Below are 18,313 nucleotides of genomic sequence, written 5' to 3'. Positions count from 1 at the left end.
AAAGTGATCAATAAGTCCTATCAATGCAAAATTGGTACCGTTAAAAACTTCAGATCACGGCGCAAAAAATTAGCCCTCATACCGCCCCATACACGGAAAAATAAAAAAGTTATAGGGGTCAGAAGATGACAATTTTAAACGTATACATTTTCCTGCATGTAGTTATGATTTTTTCCAGAAGTCTGACAAAATCTAACCTATATAAGTAGGGTATCATTTTAATCGTATGGGCCTACAGAATAAAGATAAGGTGTCATTTTTACCGAGAAATGTACTATGTAGAAACGGAAGCCCCCAAAAGTTACAAAACAGCGTTTTTTTTTCAATTTTGTCGCACAATGATTTTTTTTCCCGCTTCACCATAGATTTTTGGGCAAAATGAATGACGTCATTACAAAGTAGAATTGGTGGCGCAAAAAATAAGCCATCATATGGATTTTTAGGTGTAAATTTGAAAGAGTTATGATTTTTTAAAGGCAAGGAGCAAAAAACGAAAATGCAAAAACGGAAAAAACCCCGGTCCTTAAGGGGTTAAGGTGAAAATATGCTGAGGTGTTAAGGTAGCAGGATGCACTTGTCTCTGCTGTATTAACGTAGAAGAGCACATTCACCTATGGTACATTAGCATAGCAGGGCGCACTCGCCTATGTTACATTAAAGTAGCAGAGCGCAATTCCCTCTGCCTCATTAACATAGCAAAGCGCACTCACCTCTGTCCCTCCTCTTCCCTGCTCTGTACCTCGGCTCAACTAGCAGAGAGAGATAAAGTGGCTATCACTGCCCGACTCCCCCCTCCTCCCTGCCCTGAGTACTATAAGGTTTTCGGCAGTGTCCTCTGCCTGTGCTCCGTCAGCCCTGCGCTCTAAAGTTTTCTGTGAGATGACTTTCCCGTGTCTAAAACTTTTTTTTTTTTTAAGAGGGAAGAACAGCTGGGCGGCAGCACAGCAAATAGGAGGGAGAAGGCGTGCCACAGCTCAGCGAATCAGAGACCGGCTGCTATGTCAGCTACTCTGAGGTGGTGTATCTCACAGTTTTCTATGGTCTCGCAGAAAACTTTAGAACACCGGCAGCAGGCTGCGCTGTATAGCTGTAGCACATCGCAATGTGTGCACAGAGTGCAGGTTGGTCATTGGCTGTATACTCGCTAGGATCAGCCCTGAGCTCCCACACAAAACTCTGGCCTCACAGTGCCTCACAGCAGTGCTGACTCTGGAGAGCCCAGGAGGAGGAGGCGCAAGGAACACTCCGGGCATGTGTCCGTAGCCACCGACATCATCGCCCCGATCTGCCCTCTCACGATCTCTGTGGATTGTAATACAATAAAGTCATTGGCTGTATAATATAAGCGCCACATCTGTACTGCTCCCTAAGCACCTGCTGGCTGCAATGGCCCCGGAGCGTCTTCTCTGGCTCTTGCTGTGGCTGGGCTGTAGCGGCTGCCTGTGTCTGGGACATCTTGTGGGGGACATGAAGAGGCATGAAGAAGCCGTGCTGCCTATGGGGGACACGGTATCCGAGCATATGCTTAGACTGTATGATAGGTACCGAGGTGATGGAGGAAGGGGCAGAGATGCTGCCAGACACCAGTTGCCCCTGCACAACGGGAATACCGTGCGGAGCTTCCGAGCCCTGACCGGTGAGTAGCCTCATATTCTGTATGTTGTCCTGACAGGTAGTTCCCCTATTCTGTATGTTGTCCTGACAGGTAGTTCCCCTATACTGTATGCTGTCCTGACAGGTAGTTCCCCTATTCTGTATGTTGTCCTGACAGGTAGTTCCCCTATTCTGTATGTTGTCCTGACAGGTAGCACCCCTATACTGTATGCTGTCCTGGCAGGTAGTTCCCCTATACTGGATGTTGTCCTGGCAGGTAGTTCCCCTATACTGTATGTTCTCCTGACAGGTAGTTCCCCTATACTGTATGCTGTCCTGGCAGGTAGTTCCCCTATACTGTATGTTGTCCTGACAGGTAGTTCCCTTATACTGTATGCCGTGCTGGCAGGTAGCACCCCTATACTGTATGTTGTCCTGGCAGGTAGTTCCCCTATACTGTATGCTGTCCTGGCAGGTAGTTCCCCTATACTGTATGCTGTCCTGACAGGTAGTTCGCCTATTCTGTATGTTGTCCTGGCAGGTAGTTCCCCTATTCTGTATGTTGTCCTGGCAGGTAGTTCCCCTATTCTGTATACTGTCCTGGCAGGTAGTTCCCCTATTCTGTATGTTGTCCTGGCAGGTAGTTCCCCTATACTGTATGCTGTCCTGGCAGGTAGTGTCTCTATACGATATGCTGTCCTAGCAGGTAGTTCCCCTATACTGTATCCTGTCCTGGCAGGTAGCACTCACTATTTTGTATGCTGTCCTGGCAGGTAGTTCCCCTGTACTATATGCTGTTCTGGCAGGTAGTTCCCCTATACTGTATGCTGTCCTGGCAGGTAGAACTCTATATTTTGTATGCTGTCCTGGCAGGTAGTTCCCCTATACTATATGCTTTCCTGGCAGGTAGTTCCCCTATACTGTATGCTGTCCTGGTAGGTAGTTCCCCTATACTGTATGCTGTCCTGGCAGGTAGTTCCCCTATACTGTATGCTGTCCTGGCAGGTAGCACTCTATATTTTGTATGCTGTCCTGGCAGGTAGTTCCCCTACACTATATATGCTGTTCTGGCAGGTAGTTTTCCTATACTGTATGCTGTGCTGGCAGGTAATTACCCTATACTGTATGTTGTCCTGGCAGGTAGTTCCCATATTCTGTATGTTGTCCTGGCAGGTAGTTCCCCTATACTGTATGTTGTCCTGGCAGGTAGTTCCCCAATACTGTATGTTGTCCTAGCAGGTAGTTCGCCTATACTGTATGCTGTGCTGGCAGGTAGCACCCCTATGCTGTATGTTGTCCTGGCAGGTAGTTAGTTCCCCTATACTGTATGTTGTCCTTGCAGGTAGTTCCCCAATACTGTATGCTGTGCTGGCAGGTAGTTCCCCTATACTGTATGCTGTCCTGGCAGGTAGTTCCCCTATACTGTATGCTGTCCTGGCAGGTAGTTCCCCTATACTGTATACTGTCCTGGCAGGTAGTTCCCCTATACTGTATGCTGTCCTGGCAGGTAGCACCCCTATACTGTATGCTGTGCTGGCAGGTAGTGCCTCTATACTGAATGTTGTCCTGGCAGGTGGTTCCCCTATACTGTATGTTGTCCTGGCTGATAGTTCCCCTATACTGTATGCTGTCCTGGCAGGTAGTTCCCCTATACTGTATGCTGTGCTGGCAGGTAGTTCCCCTATACTGTATGTTGTCCTTGCAGGTAGTTCCCCTATTTTGTATGTTGTCCTGGCAGGTAGTTCCCCTATACTGTATGTTGTCCTGGCAGGTAGTTCCCCTATACTGTATGCTGTCCTGGCAGGTAGTTCCCCTATACTGTATGCTGTCCTGGCAGGTTGTTCCCCTATACTGTATGTTGTCCTAGCAGGTAGTTCCCCTATACTGTATGTTGTCCTGGCAGGTAGCACTCTATATTTTGTATGCTGTCCTGGTAGGTAGTTCCCCTATACTATATGCTGTGCTGGCAGGTAGTGCCTCTATACTGAATGTTGTCCTGGCAGGTGGTTCCCCTATACTGTATGCTGTCCTGGCAGGTAGTTCCCCTATACTGTATGCTGTCCTGGCAGGTAGTTCCCCTATACTGTATGCTGTCCTGGCAGGTAGTTCCCCTATACTGTATGCTGTCCTGGCAGGTAGCACTCTATATTTTGTATGCTGTCCTGGCAGGCAGTTCCCCTATACTATATGCTGTTCTGGCAGGTAGTTTCCCTATACTGTATGCTGTGCTGGCAGGTAATTACCCTATACTGTATGTTGTCCTGGCAGGTAGTTCCCATATTCTGTATGTTGTCCTGGCAGGTAGTTCCCCTATACTGTATGTTGTCGTGGCAGGTAGTTCCCCTATACTGTATGTTGTCCTAGCAGGTAGTTCCCCTATACTGTATGCTGTGCTGGCAGGTAGCACCCCTATGCTGTATGTTGTCCTGGCAGGTAGTTAGTTCCCCTATACTGTATGTTGTCCTTGCAGGTAGTTCCCCAATACTGTATGCTGTGCTGGCAGGTAGTTCCCCTATACTGTATGCTGTCCTGGCAGGTAGTTCCCCTATACTGTATGCTGTCCTGGCAGGTAGTTCCCCTATACTGTATACTGTCCTGGCAGGTAGTTCCCCTATACTGTATGCTGTCCTGGCAGGTAGCACCCCTATACTGTATGCTGTGCTGGCAGGTAGTGCCTCTATACTGAATGTTGTCCTGGCAGGTGGTTCCCCTATACTGTATGTTGTCCTGGCTGATAGTTCCCCTATACTGTATGCTGTCCTGGCAGGTAGTTCCCCTATACTGTATGCTGTGCTGGCAGGTAGTTCCCCTATACTGTATGTTGTCCTTGCAGGTAGTTCCCCTATACTGTATGCTGTCCTGGCAGGTAGTTCCCCTATACTGTATGCTGTCCTGGCAGGTTGTTCCCCTATACTGTATGTTGTCCTAGCAGGTAGTTCCCCTATACTGTATGTTGTCCTGGCAGGTAGCACTCTATATTTTGTATGTTGTCCTGGTAGGTAGTTCCCCTATACTATATGCTGTGCTGGCAGGTAGTGCCTCTATACTGAATGTTGTCCTGGCAGGTGGTTCCCCTATACTGTATGCTGTCCTGGCAGGTAGTTCCCCTATACTGTATGCTGTGCTAGCAGGTAGTTCCTCTATACTGTATGTTGTCCTGGCAGGTAGTTCCCCTATTCTGTATGTTGTCCTTGCAGGTAGTTCCCCTATACTGTATGCTGTCCTGGCACGTAGTTCCCCTATACTATATGCTGTCCAGGCAGGTAGTTCCCTTATTCTGTATGTTGTCCTGGCAGGTAGTTCCCTAATTCTGTATGTTGTCCTGGCAGGTAGTTCCCCTATACTGTATGCTGTGCTGGCAGGTAGTTCCCCTATACTGTATGCTGTCCTGGCAGGTAGTTCCCCTATACTGTATGCTGTCCTGGCAGGTAGTGCCTCTATACTGTATGCTGTCCTGGCAGGTAGCACTCTATATTTTGTATGCTGTCCTGGCAGGTAGTTCCCCTATACTATATGTTGTGCTGGCAGGTAGTGCCTCTATACTGAATGTTGTCCTGGCAGGTGGTTCCCCTATACTGTATGTTGTCCTGGCAGGTAGTTCCCCTATACTGTATGTTGTCCTGGCAGGTAGTTCCCCTGTATTGTATGCTGTGCTGGCAGGTAGTTCCCCTATACTGTATGTTGTCCTTGCAGGTAGTTCCCCTATTCTGTATGTTGTCCTGGCAGGTAGTTCCCCTATACTGTATGTTGTCCTGGCAGGTAGTTCCCCTATTCAGTATGCTGTCCTGGCAGGTAGTTCCCCTATACTATATGATGTCCTGGCAGGTAGTTCCCCTATTCTGTATGTTGTCCTGGCAGGTAGTGCCTCTATACTGAATGTTGTCCTGGCAGGTGGTTCCCCTATACTGTATGTTGTCCTGGCAGGTAGTTCCCCTGTATTGTATGCTGTGCTGGCAGGTAGTTCCCCTATACTGTATGTTGTCCTTGCAGGTAGTTCCCCTATTCTGTATGTTGTCCTGGCAGGTAGTTCCCCTATACTGTATGTTGTCCTGGCAGGTAGTTCCCCTATTCTGTATGCTGTCCTGGCAGGTAGTTCCCCTATACTATATGATGTCCTGGCAGGTAGTTCCCCTATTCTGTATGTTGTCCTGGCAGGTAGTTCCCATATTCTGTATGTTGTCCTAGCAGGTAGTTCCTCTCTACTGTATGCTGTGCTGGCAGGTAGCACCCCTATACTGTATGTTGTCCTGGCAGGTAGTTCCCATATACTGTATGTTATCCTGGCAGGTAGTTCCCCTATACTGTATGCTGTCCTGGCAGGTAGTTCCCCTATACTGTATGCTGTCCTGGCAGGTAGTTCCCCTATACTGTATGTTGTCCTGGCAGGTAGTTCCCCTATACTGTATGCTGTGCTGGCAGGGAGTGCCTCTATACTGAATGTTGTCCTGGCAGGTGGTTCCCCTATACTGTATGTTGTCCTGGCAGGTAGTTCCCCTATACTATATGCTGTGCTGTCAGGTGGTTCCCCTATACTGTATGCTGAGCTGTCAGGTAGTTCCTCTATATACTGTATGCTGTGCTGGCTGGTAGTTCCCCTGTACTGTATGCTGTGCTGGCAGGTAGTTCCCCTATACTGTATGGTTTGCTGGCAGGTAGTACCCTTACACTGTATGCTGTGCTGGCAGGTAGTTTCCCTATACTGTATGCTGTCCTTGCAGGTAGAACTCTATATTTTGTATGCTGTCCTGGCAGGTAGTTCCCCTATACTGTATGCTGTGCTGGCAGGTAGTCCCCCACACTGTATGCTGTGCTGGCAGGTAGTTCCCCTATACTGTATGCTGTCTTGGCAGGTAGCACTCTATATTTTGTATGCTGTCCTGGCAGGTAGTTCCCCTATACTGTATGCTGTGCTGGCAGGTACTGCCCCTTTACTGTATGCTGTCCTGGCAGTTAGCACCCCTATACTGTATGCTATCATGGCAGGTAGTTCCCCTATACTGTATGCTGTCCTGGCAGGTAGTTCCCCTATACTGTATGCTGTGCTGGCAGGTAGTGCCCCTTTACTGTATGCTGTGCTGGCAGGTAACACCCCTATACTGTATGCTCTCCTGGCAGGTAGTTCCCCTATACTGTATGCTGTTCTGGCAGGTAGTTCCCCTACTGTATGCTGTGCTGGCCAGTAGTTCCCCTAGACTGTATGCTGTCCTGGCAGGTAGTTCCCCTATACTGTATGCTGTGCTGGCAGGTAGTCCCCCACACTGTATGCTGTGCTGGCAGGTAGTTCCCCTATACTGTATGCTGTCCTGGCAGGTAGCACTCTATATTTTGTATGCTGTCCTGGCAGGTAGTTCCCCTATACTGTATGCTGTGCTGGCAGGTACTGCCCCTTTACTGTATGCTGTCCTGGCAGTTAGCACCCCTATACTGTATGCTATCATGGCAGGTAGTTCCCCTATACTGTATGCTGTCCTGGCAGGTAGTTCCCCTATACTGTATGCTGTGCTGGCAGGTAGTTCCCCTATACTGTATGCTGTCCTGGCAGGTAGCACTCTATATTTTGTATGCTGTCCTGGCAGGTAGTTCCCCTATACTGTATGCTGTGCTGGCAGGTAGTGCCCCTTTACTGTATGCTGTGCTGGCAGGTAACACCCCTATACTGTATGCTCTCCTGGCAGGTAGTTCCCCTATACTGTATGCTGTCCTGGCAGGTAGTTCCCCTACTGTATGCTGTGCTGGCCAGTAGTTCCCCTAGACTGTATGCTGTCCTGGCAGGTAGTTCCCCTATACTGTAGGCTGTGCTTGCAGGTAATTCCCCTATACTATATGCTGTGTTGGCAGGTAGTTCCCCTATACTGTATGCTGTGCTGTCAGGTAATTCCCCTATACTGTATGTTGAAATGGCAGCTAGTTCCCCTATACTCTATGCTGTGCTGGCAAGTAATTCCCCTATACTGTATGCTGTCCTGGCAGGTAGTTCCCCTGTACTTTATGCTGTCCTGGCAGGTAGTTCCCCTATACTGTATGCTGTGCTGTCAGGTAATTCCCCTATACTGTATGCTGTCCTGACAGGTAGTTCCCATCTACTGTATGCTGTCCTTGCAGGTAGCACTCTATATTTTGTATCCTGTCCTGGCTGGTAGTGCCACCTGCCTGATCTCTCTTCATAATCACTTTATTCCTCTTATTATGCCAGCTGGCACTGGGTTACATGAGAGAGGAGGATAGTGTGGTTAGCGGTCAGAGTTCAGGGTATCTATGATCCAATGGATTCAGTTTCGCACGTCCTTGGTTACTTGTTATGGACAATCTTTAATAGATTGGGGAATTTTTGTAAAACTGCGGTTCCTTAGAGCTTGATCTGAAGTAGCAGCAGGACCTTATACTACATGGAGGGATGGTTCTCAGAGCTCTGCCCACAGTTGCTTGCCAATCACTGATATAGGATCAGTTCTGTGTGATGGTATGTAGCGCAGGTACTATAGTGTGATGGAGAAAATACACCAGGTTCCTAAAGTGTGTATGTTCCCCCTGTGTTTCTGTGGGTTTTCTTATTTTTTCACCCTTCCTCCAAAAACTAAGAAGTTTATAGCAGTGTGTAAAGAACTGTTTAAGGCTAGGTTCACACCACATTTTTGCAATACAGTTCCTGTATCAGGTTTTTGATTTAAAAAAAAAAAAAAAAAACGGATTCCTCAAAACCTGACTAAACTGTATCAAAACGTGTGTACAAATTTTTATCTGTATAAGGTTGGAAAAATTATGTCCGGTTGCATCCGTTATTTACGAAAAAAAAACGTATACGTTTTGAAATTTTCACTCCATTATGAATAAAGTTTCACTTGTCTGATTGAAATTCCAAGAAAAAAAACCGTGGAAAGTCAAAAACTGTATGGTGAAATCCGGATGGAACTGTATGCACATACCTTTACGGTTTAATACAGTTTTTCACCCGGGCCAAAAACCGTGGTAGGCCACGGTTTTCTGTCCAGAAAAAAAGAAAGGAAAAAAAAAGTTTGGTTTGAAAAATGGAGACAACCGTATACAATATGGTGCATATTGAATGGGAATGGGAAGTCTATAGGCACGGTTTTCTGTGCAGTTGCATACGTTTTTTTTTATGAAACCGTTTGCCGAAACCGTATAGCAAAATCGTGGTGTGAACCCACCCTAAATCAGTATTTTCCAACCAGGGTGCCTCCAGCTGTTGCAAAACTTCAACTCCCAGCATGCCCGGACAGCCAACAGCTGTCCGGGCATGCTGGGAGTTGAAGTTTTGCAACAGCTGGAGGCATCCTGATTGGGAAACACTGGTATAAGTGATCATTGTACAGCACTGTGGAATATCTTAGTGCCATATAAGCATGATATAAAAAAAATTAGGGTTTTCAGTAGTCGATTTAACACTATAAGACCCAGATTTATCAAACTATGGGAGAGAAAAAGGGGAGTGATTTTTCCCACAGCAACCAATCACAGCTCAGCTTTCACTTTCACTTTACCAGAGCTAGTTAGCTGAGCTGTGATTGGTCGCTGTGGAAAAATCCCTCCACTTTTTCTCTCACACATTTTGATAAATCTGGGCCACTATATCTGAAGAATAACACATACATATATACCATATATATAATGGCACTGTAGATGCAGGCTGTCATAAAACAAGGACTACTGGCAGGAAAGCAGAGGGGATGTGAGCTCCCACCATCTACGTATGGGAGTGGAGCAATTCCAGTAGTACTGTACATATTGAGATCTGCTGTCAGTCCCTCCCTTCGCGGTAACCATAGTCCATCATATTTATTTATTTTCTTGAAACATTGAATTTCCCATGGACATCTGATAGCAGGGATCACTTTATCAGTCTATGTATACACACAATTGGGGAAACTTATCAAAACCTGTGTAGAGGAAGAGCAACCAATCAGATTGCTTCTTTCATTTTCAGAGACATTTTTAAATGAAAAAAAAAAAAAGTAAGAAACAATTTGGTTGCTATGGGCAACTTCATCACTTTTCCTCTACATGGGTAAATCATAAGTCTCCCCCATTTATATATAAACCATTCCTCATGTTAAGCTCACCATAGTATGGCCGCGTCAACATGGCTGAAACTCAGCCGGAGGAATTTTGCTTCAGAATTCCTCTTCCAGTAGGTGCCCCTGAAATCATCAGCAGTAGGACCTCACGGACATGTAAGGGTGCATGCACACCACGTTTTGCAATGCAGTTTGCGTATTAACGGATTCCACAAAACCTGACTAAACTGTATCAAAATGTGTGTACAATTTCAACCCGTATACGGTTAAAAAACGTATGCGGTTTGAAAAATTATGTCCAATTGCATCGTTTTTAAAGAAAAAAAACATACGTTTTTAACTTTTCACTCCATTTTGAATAAAGTTTCACTTGTTTGGTTGAAATTCCAAGAAAAAACTGTGCAAAGTCAAAAAGCAAATGGTACAAACCTGATGGAACCGTACGCACATACGGTTCTGTACGTTTGCCATTGACTCCCGTGTTAAAAAAAACGTATACGGTTTAATACGCTTTTTCACAGAGAACAAAAAACGTTGTAGTCTACGGTTTTGGGTACGGGTAAAAAAAATTGACAAAACTGTATAAGACGCTAAACGGACTAAACCGGATGATGAATTTGACATACGGTTTACAATGTTAAGTCAATGCATACAGTTTTCTATACGGTTCCGTACGGTTTTTAATTTAAAACCGTATACTACTGGAACTGTATAGCAAAAACGTGGTGTGCATGCACCCTAATGCAGTCCAGCGGAATTCCACCCAAAGAATGAACGTGCTCAATTGTTTCCACTGGTGGAATTCAGCTGTAAGAATACAGGTGCTGAAATGCCATAGTGTGAACAGAGCAGCAGAATCCCATTAAAAACTAACTGTATTCACATGGGCGAAATTTTTGCACCAATTCTGCTTCCTGGCTTGTGTGGAATCGGTGTGGAATCGGTGGCGAATTCATGTGGAAATTCCACATGCAGAAATTCAGAAGTGTGGAATCCCATAGAAGTCTATTGGGCTTTCATTAGAGGCGAAATTCTGCAAGCGGAAATTGTGCCGTGTGAATAGACCTACTCTGCTCTACTCAGGGCAACTCTGCCAGTCAAATTACAATTTATTAAACCCATTTCATGTAGGTGCGAAAGAAGAAAATGCTTTGTCCTTTTCATTGCTACATGAGCCTTAGTGCTCATTCACACTGCGGAAATTCCTTGCTGAATGAACGCATATTCTGCTGCACCTAGGTCTGTATTCTCAAGCAGTGAGGAGTTACCGTATATACTCGCAAAATCGTGCTGAAAAACTCGTCTTATATTCGAGTATACACGGTAATAGCTCTTCGGAGCCTAGGGGTTGGCAGCACTTGGGCACCGGGTTACAGTTCTATAAACCTGTCAGGGTAATATATGTTGTTGCACTGTCACAGTGAGGTTTATTTGTCTTCCGATGCTGACATTCACAGAATACGTGGAATGCTTGCCAGCATGTGTTTCTTATGATAACTGGAGATGAAGCATCTTGACAGCATATTTGGCACAATGTCAGTGCATTGCTATTCATTCTGCGCTATTCCATCTCAAGGGCGGAGGTGACGTGCAAGCTTTACTCCGAGAAGAAGAGGTTAATGTATGTGAGCACTTTGTAGTTACGTTTTCTTTTGGTCTCTGTTTACGCAGCAGGGAACACTTATAGGGAACCAGGAGGCATGTTGAACAAATCTGAAGTCAGCAATGCGGGGCTTGTAAAGTGCTGCCGAGCAGGTGCATACCCAGAGGTGTTCTAAGTGCCCTCTCCAGACAGCAGCACAAACCCGGAGCTTATATAAAAAGTTCACTCATATTTCACACATCCATTTATCTTTTCGCAGTGGAAAAATCTGCAGCGTCTGCGTAAAAGTGCAGATTGTGATGAAGCGATGCTGGGTTGTGTTTTGATCGCACCTTTGGCAGTGAAGAGAGTGCGGACTTAATTACATTAATCCATTCTCTGCCAGAGTAAACAGTTGAGCGTTGGAAAGGGCAGCACATGGGTAAAAACACCACTGGGACCGACTTTGGCTCCCCATCCTCCCATTGTACACAGTGATACAGTGCAGGATAATTCACTGGGTTAATTGCATTTAATTACCTCCATCTAATGAGTTCTTTAGTGGTTGATTATCTCCACCATGAGTTCATGTTCTTGGGACCTTCTAAGGATGCCGTTCTCCATTAGGAATAAGACATCTGGGATGCTTGCAATCTCCATCAGATGTTTTGGCAGTGAGAAAAGTGTTAGAGCAGCGGTCACGATATCCAGTCCGTGTAATGTGAATTAATGAGAATATACACACCTCAGCCTGTTCAGTCATTTACGTGGGTTTTTGGCACACTAAACTGATGTGTAAGCAAATGTGAGAGAAATAACTTAATTTTTTCCCATGTTAAAGAGAGGGTATTCAGTATTGTCCCCGAGAGAAGAAATGTGTTAAAGGGGTACTCCCATGGAAAACTTTTTTTTAAATCAACTGGTGCCAGAAAGTTAAACAGATTTGTAAATTACTTCTATTAAAAAAATCTTAATCCTTTCAGTACTTTTTAGGGGCTATATACTACAGCGGAAATTCTTTTCTTTTTAGATTTCTCTGATGTCATGACCACAGTGCTCTCTGCTGACCTCTGCTGTCCATTTTAGGAACTGTCCAGAGCAGCATATGTTTGCTACAGGTATTTTCTCCTGCTCTGGACAGTTCCTAAAATGGACAGCAGAAGTCAGCAGAGAGCACTGTGGTCGTGACATCAGAGAAATCTAAAAAGATAAGCATTGTTTGTCTATGTTTTTAACTAGTGTAAAAAGGATGCAAAATGTTGTGCACATAAGTGGTTGCTCAAATATTTTTTTTTTGCCAAAACATACACAAAAAAACCCTTTGTGTTGTGTCTGTATATCTTTCCTCCAAATGTCTCACGCACATTTAGTTTTATACACCTGTCTAAACAAAAAGTTTATTAAAAGGCACAGGCGCATTAATATATTTGGTGCAGTTTGGATTTGGTTTACTAGGATTGGCAATAGTCTCCAACATTTTATCAGATTTAGTAATACAGTTCAGAATGTACCAGATTTAGTTAAAGGGGTACTCCGCTGCTCAGCGTTTGGAACAAACTGTTCCGAACACTGGAGCCGTTGCCAGGAGCTCATGATGTCATAGCCCCGCCCCATGATGACGTCACCCCCCCTCAATGCAAGTCTATGGGAGGGGGCGTAACGGCAAGTCTATGGGATGAGAACACCAGATGGGATCTCAACGGACCCCATTAAAAATCAAAGGGACCTGTCGGGACCTATTTGTGTGCGTTCTACAACAGACCATTCAGCTCAGTTCTTTAAAGGGGTGGTCCACAGGATAGGAGATAAGTATCTGATCATGAAGGGTGGTCCGACTGCTGGGACTCGCTGTGATCTCCTGAATGATCTCTAGCTTTAAGAGAGTAACGCATGCTATAGACGCCATGCATTCCATTCATTCAGAAACCTGAATGCTGTAGTTGGGAATCTCTGGCACTTTAATAGAAATGAATGGAGCATGTGCCACCTGCAGCACCTTTTGGAGAGTCAGGTCCCTTTCAGGAGACGAGGAAAGGGGATAAGTTGTTTTTCACCGGATCACCACCACTCCTGAATGGAGCTCCGACGCAGATGTGCCCTTAGCCTAAGGCCTTTTTTGATCTCACTCTATTCATTGTGTGGCCCTTCACTTCATCATTGTTGGCTGCACATCACATTACCCATAAAAGATACAACCAGCCAATGAAGACGCTAAGTGTGACAACAATTCATACAGCATGTAATCTATCATGTAACAAGAAAAGATAGCAAGTAACATTTATTCTATAGTAAACCCTAAAAGTTACGGTATTAACACTAAGTGGTGTGGTGTAATATTCCTGAATCGTAAGGTAACCAACCCTGTGCTCCACCGGATTATTGTTCATTCACAGATAACTTCATTGATGGAAGCAGAACATTCATCTCTTTAGGATCACATACTTTACCCCACAGTTACCATATTTCCTTTTAACCTTTATCTGGGGCTCTAACTATTAAAAGCATATGTTAGATATGTATGTTGAGCACTAAATTGTCTGGATGCTTTTGCTTTGACACAAAATATCAGTTGCTGTGTATGCAACACCTGCTTTGAATCTAAGTTTCCTTATCTATTTGATACAGAATACATTTTCCAGATCTGTGGGTTTCAGAGTCATGTGTGTGATAGGTGGGAGTTGGAGTTGGCTCTATGTTCTCTTTTCTCATGTATGAAAAATAGGCTACTAGAACAACATTTTCCCAGGAGCTCTGAACTTACGTTTCTGTTCTGTGCTTTTCCTGTCCATACCTATGGCGTGTGGTTGCAGTATGCAAAATTACAATGCATTAAAAGACACATGCTGGGTGATGATTTTTTGGGCCGTAATAATTTGACTTTTTGAACACTTTTTAACGCCATTTACCGTACGGGATATAAAATGTAATTTTTTAAATAGTTCGGTCAATTACGCACGTGCGTATACCAAATATGTTTATTTTTATTATGTTTACATATTTTTATATGGAAAAGGGGGGTGATATGAACTTTTAATATGGAAGGGGTTAATGGATGTTTTTAAACTGTCTGTACCTGTGTGTGGCAGTTTTCTCACAATTCTTCTGTGATTTTCACCCCAATATTTATTTTTATCAGCATACAAAATTACATTTATCTCTGATTTTTCCCATCTTGCAATGCGGCTGAGACCTGACTCATTAGTCAGCTGATGACAGGGAGCCTGTCTGCTTCAATGGGTGGAGCGATCGCTTGGTGGGAGAGAGATCAATCTGCAACTAATGCAACATCTGGAGGCACCCTGATTGAAAACCACAGGTCTTTTGATGGATGCAGCTCATTTATGTTTCAATGGGTGGGGTGGCTGATGTGTGGGAGGGAAGAAAATTGAATTGCGGGATTTGTAGTAAAAAAAAAAAAGAAAAGTCAAACAGGAAATACCAGTTCACAAAAAGCTAACCACAGTGTTATGGTAATCTCACAACATAGCCATTTAGCCCCAAGACAAGCGCAGATCCTTCCTAAGCATGTCCATTACTGTCTGCAGGGTACAAACCAAAATTACCTTATGGTGGCTAACTCCTTTTAATACTCGTAACACATAAAGAAAAAATAGAATGGCTCCTCTAGGCTCCACAAGGAAAAACCCGTTGATAAATATACTTGTAAAAATATTACTAGATAGTCAAGTGAAATAAACTTAGATTGTTTAAAGGTAACGCATATAATTCAGAGAGTGCATTTGCAATTTGAAGAAGGAAGAAAGAATAAGACAGATATAGGCAAAAATAAAAAAATCAGCTGTCTGGTCTCAAATGACCTGTGTGAATGTGCGCAAATCATTCCGAAGTATCTCATTTAGATGTCTATGACACTCATCGTTCACGAAATGTTTATTTCGTGATCATATAAAGTGCAATGATATGCAGACCGTACCTCCCAGGCACTCCACTTGTAATAATAATCTCCAATTTGGGGATCATACCCACTTATCTTGCTGGCTGTAATGCTGCACTGAACCCGAGGACGGCGTCCCGTTACCTCATAGCCCAGGCTCCAGCCGAGGAGTTCGTCAGTCAGTCTCATAGTTGGTCTTGCTGATGGCGCATGAGCACAAGGTATGGCACTGCTGTGACTTGTAGTCGGGTTATCATGCATAGTAAAGATTTCCACAGCAGTGCCATACCTTGTGCGCATGTGGAACCTTTTGTATTAGACACTAGGGCTGGGCGGTATACCAGTTCACACCGAATACCGACATTTTTGTGCTGCACGATATGAATTTTAACCCATACCGGGAATGGCCCCTCCCCCTCGGGAAAGAATGAATCAGCCCAGCGCTGCGCTGTCCCCACATCGGGGAACTAATCCTATGTGACCTGCGAGCGCTGTTCTGTCCTCCAATTAATTATTAGCCCAGCGCTGTCCCCATCAGGGTACTACTCACATGTCACACGCATACGCTGCCCTCCTCATCCTGTTTGTTGCGGCCGCCAGCGCTGACACTCTATACCAGTGGTCTCCAAACTGCGGACCTCCAGATGTTGCAAAACTACAACTCCCAGCATGCCCGGACAGCTGTTGGCTGTCCGGGCATGCTGGGAGTTGTAGTTTTGCAACATCTGGAGGTCCGCAGGTTGAAGACCACTACTCTATACTGTGCAGTATCCCTATGCCCGGGCTGCAAAAAATAAACAAAATAAAACTTTAACTCACCTCCCGTTGGTCCGGTTCCGGCCTCACTTGTTTCCTGGGGATGGGAATGTCGGACAGCCGTCAGCCTATCACCAGCCGCAGCGATTTTCCGCCTCGGCTGGTGATAGGCTAAGCCCATTGTCATGTAAGAAGCTGGCCAGAGCTCCTTACATGACAGTGGGGTCAGCTTATCACCGGCCGAGGTGGAATGTTCCCATCCCCAGCGTAAGGCCGACGTAGATGCATTAAAGTTTATTTTGTTTACCTTTTGCAGCCCGGGCATAGGGGTACCACACAGTATAGAGTGTCAACGCAGGTGACCGCAACAACCAAGATGAGGAGGGCAGCGCATGCGGGTGACATATGTGAGTAGTACCCCGATGGGGATGTGGGCTGATAATTAATATAGGGGGGGGGGGGGGCTAGGAAATACCGTTACATACCGTGGAACCGCCAAAAGTTAAAAAAAATACCGTGATACACACATTTGGTCATACCGCCCAGCCCTATTAGACACTCATGAACAAATGTGAGAATATGTAGTGTTATCCAGTCTATGCAAAAACTCGCCACTGTGGTTTAAAACTGGGAGTCCCGTGCGGAGGGGGCCCTTTTTTGTGACACTGTACTATGTTATTTGTAAAGGGGCTACCAAGATGGGACAGTCCCTACAGACAAAAACAGGGGTGTAAATACTCCAATGGCTAGATAGGGCTAGTGATCAGGATTACAGGCATGTCCTTTTTTATATATATTTAGTTCTTTCCAGTGCCCAGATTTAAGCCTTTTTGAAATTATGTAAATGAGGCTCAAAAGCCCAGAGGGCGTTCCACAGCACAGCAAGAGCCCAGGTAAGTCCAGCCCACATTCTCTTTATCATTGACTCTGTAGCCATTTTCATTCACCTACACTGTATGACTGGCAGCCACTAGATAACGAAGACATGGGCTGGACTTACCTGAACTCTTGCCAACTCTTGTAATGTGCATGATAACAAAAAGGTTTATATCACAGCACTGTAGAGGACAATGGAGATGAAAAACATATGCCTGGACTCTCATTGACTAGCCCTAACTAGCCATGTGCTTATTGACATCCATGTTTTTCTGCTGACAGGTCCGCTTTAAGATTTCTTAATAATTAATGCACAGCGTGTGAAAGAATACATGATCTACTATCCATCTGGTCTTGTACAAATAGAAGCATTTGGAGATTAGTCAAGTGTAAATATGAGGCTGTAAGGAAAAAATAATAAAACTAATTTATCCATCTATGTTAAGCAGATGCTATAAATTATAATCTCCATGGTTCTTGCTTTTTCCTGTAAATCCTAAAAGTTAAATTTATATGGAAAACGAAGAGCTGAATTTATCCTGACAGAATTGGCTAACCTGGATTAAAAAACTCATATGATATTTATGATAAAACTTAACTGAATTATGGTCCAGGTATCAAAGATTCACATAGTGCTAATAGCAAATCCCCAGAAAAACACTGCAACCTTGAACATATGAATGCAAAAGAAATACAGTAGAGCAGTGGTCTCCAAACTGTAGACCTCCAAATGTTGCCAAACTACAACTTTAAATTGCCTAGACAGCAGGACAATGTTCACTCTCATACAGCAAGGGTTAGCCAGGAATGTCTCTTCCTAAATGTAACCCCTCCTTGGCCTTCCATGTCACCAAATATATGAGCATTAAAGGGGTGCTCCGGCCCCAAGACATCTTATCCCTTATTCAATGGATAGGGGATAAGATGTCTGATTGCGGGGGTCCTGCCGCTGGGGACCCCCGCAATCTAGCATGCAGAACCCACCTGTAAGCACTGCAGGAAGCGCTGGAGGCTCTCAGTGTTATGCCTCCCGACCAAGGGGATGTCATGCTCCGCCCCCTCAATGCAAGTCTATGGGAGGGGGCGTGACGTCCGTCACGCGCCCTCCCATAGACTTGCATTGAGGGGGCGGGGCGTGATGTCACACGGGGCGGAGTCGTGACATCACGATACTCCGTCCCCGTGGTTGGGAAGCATAACACTGAGAACCTCCAGCGCTTCCTGCAGTGCTTACAGGTGGGTGCTGCATGCTAGATTGTGGGGGTCCCCAGCGGCAGGACCCCCGCAATCAGACATCCCCTATCCATTGGATAGGGGATAAGATGTCTTGGGGCCGGAGCACCCCTTTAATGGTGAGCCTGCTTCAGCAACCTACAAATTTGCCAGATCTACAGTCCTAGCAGCAACATCTATGGGTAGATGTGCCATAAAATACATATGGAACCTGTATGCCTCTTTGCTCAACCTGTATCTGATCTCCTACCCATTTTAATAATAAGCCAACAAGTTACTAGAGCCTCCTTTATCATTGTACTGTTTTCCACAGTAAACTTTTCTCTTTTGTAAATCAATTTGATT

The 18,313-nt window shown here is 45.0% G+C and overlaps 1 protein-coding gene across 1 annotated transcript in view; it reads left to right on the top strand.

Moving 5' to 3' along the window:
• The first annotated feature begins 1,075 nt into the window (after positions 1–1,075).
• Positions 1,076–18,313, top strand: part of BMP3 (bone morphogenetic protein 3) — a 64,169-nt gene continuing 46,931 nt past the window's right edge. The window contains exon 1 of the mRNA XM_056568942.1: positions 1,076–1,636. Coding sequence (XP_056424917.1) covers positions 1,387–1,636 — 250 coding nt within the window. The 5' untranslated portion in view covers positions 1,076–1,386. The remainder of the gene's footprint in view (positions 1,637–18,313) is intronic.

This window comes from Hyla sarda, chromosome 1 (genome assembly GCF_029499605.1).
Source record: "Hyla sarda isolate aHylSar1 chromosome 1, aHylSar1.hap1, whole genome shotgun sequence".
NCBI lineage: Eukaryota > Metazoa > Chordata > Amphibia > Anura > Hylidae > Hyla > Hyla sarda.
Note: the sequence above shows the minus strand (reverse complement) of the source record. Positions and strands in the feature narration are given on the sequence as shown.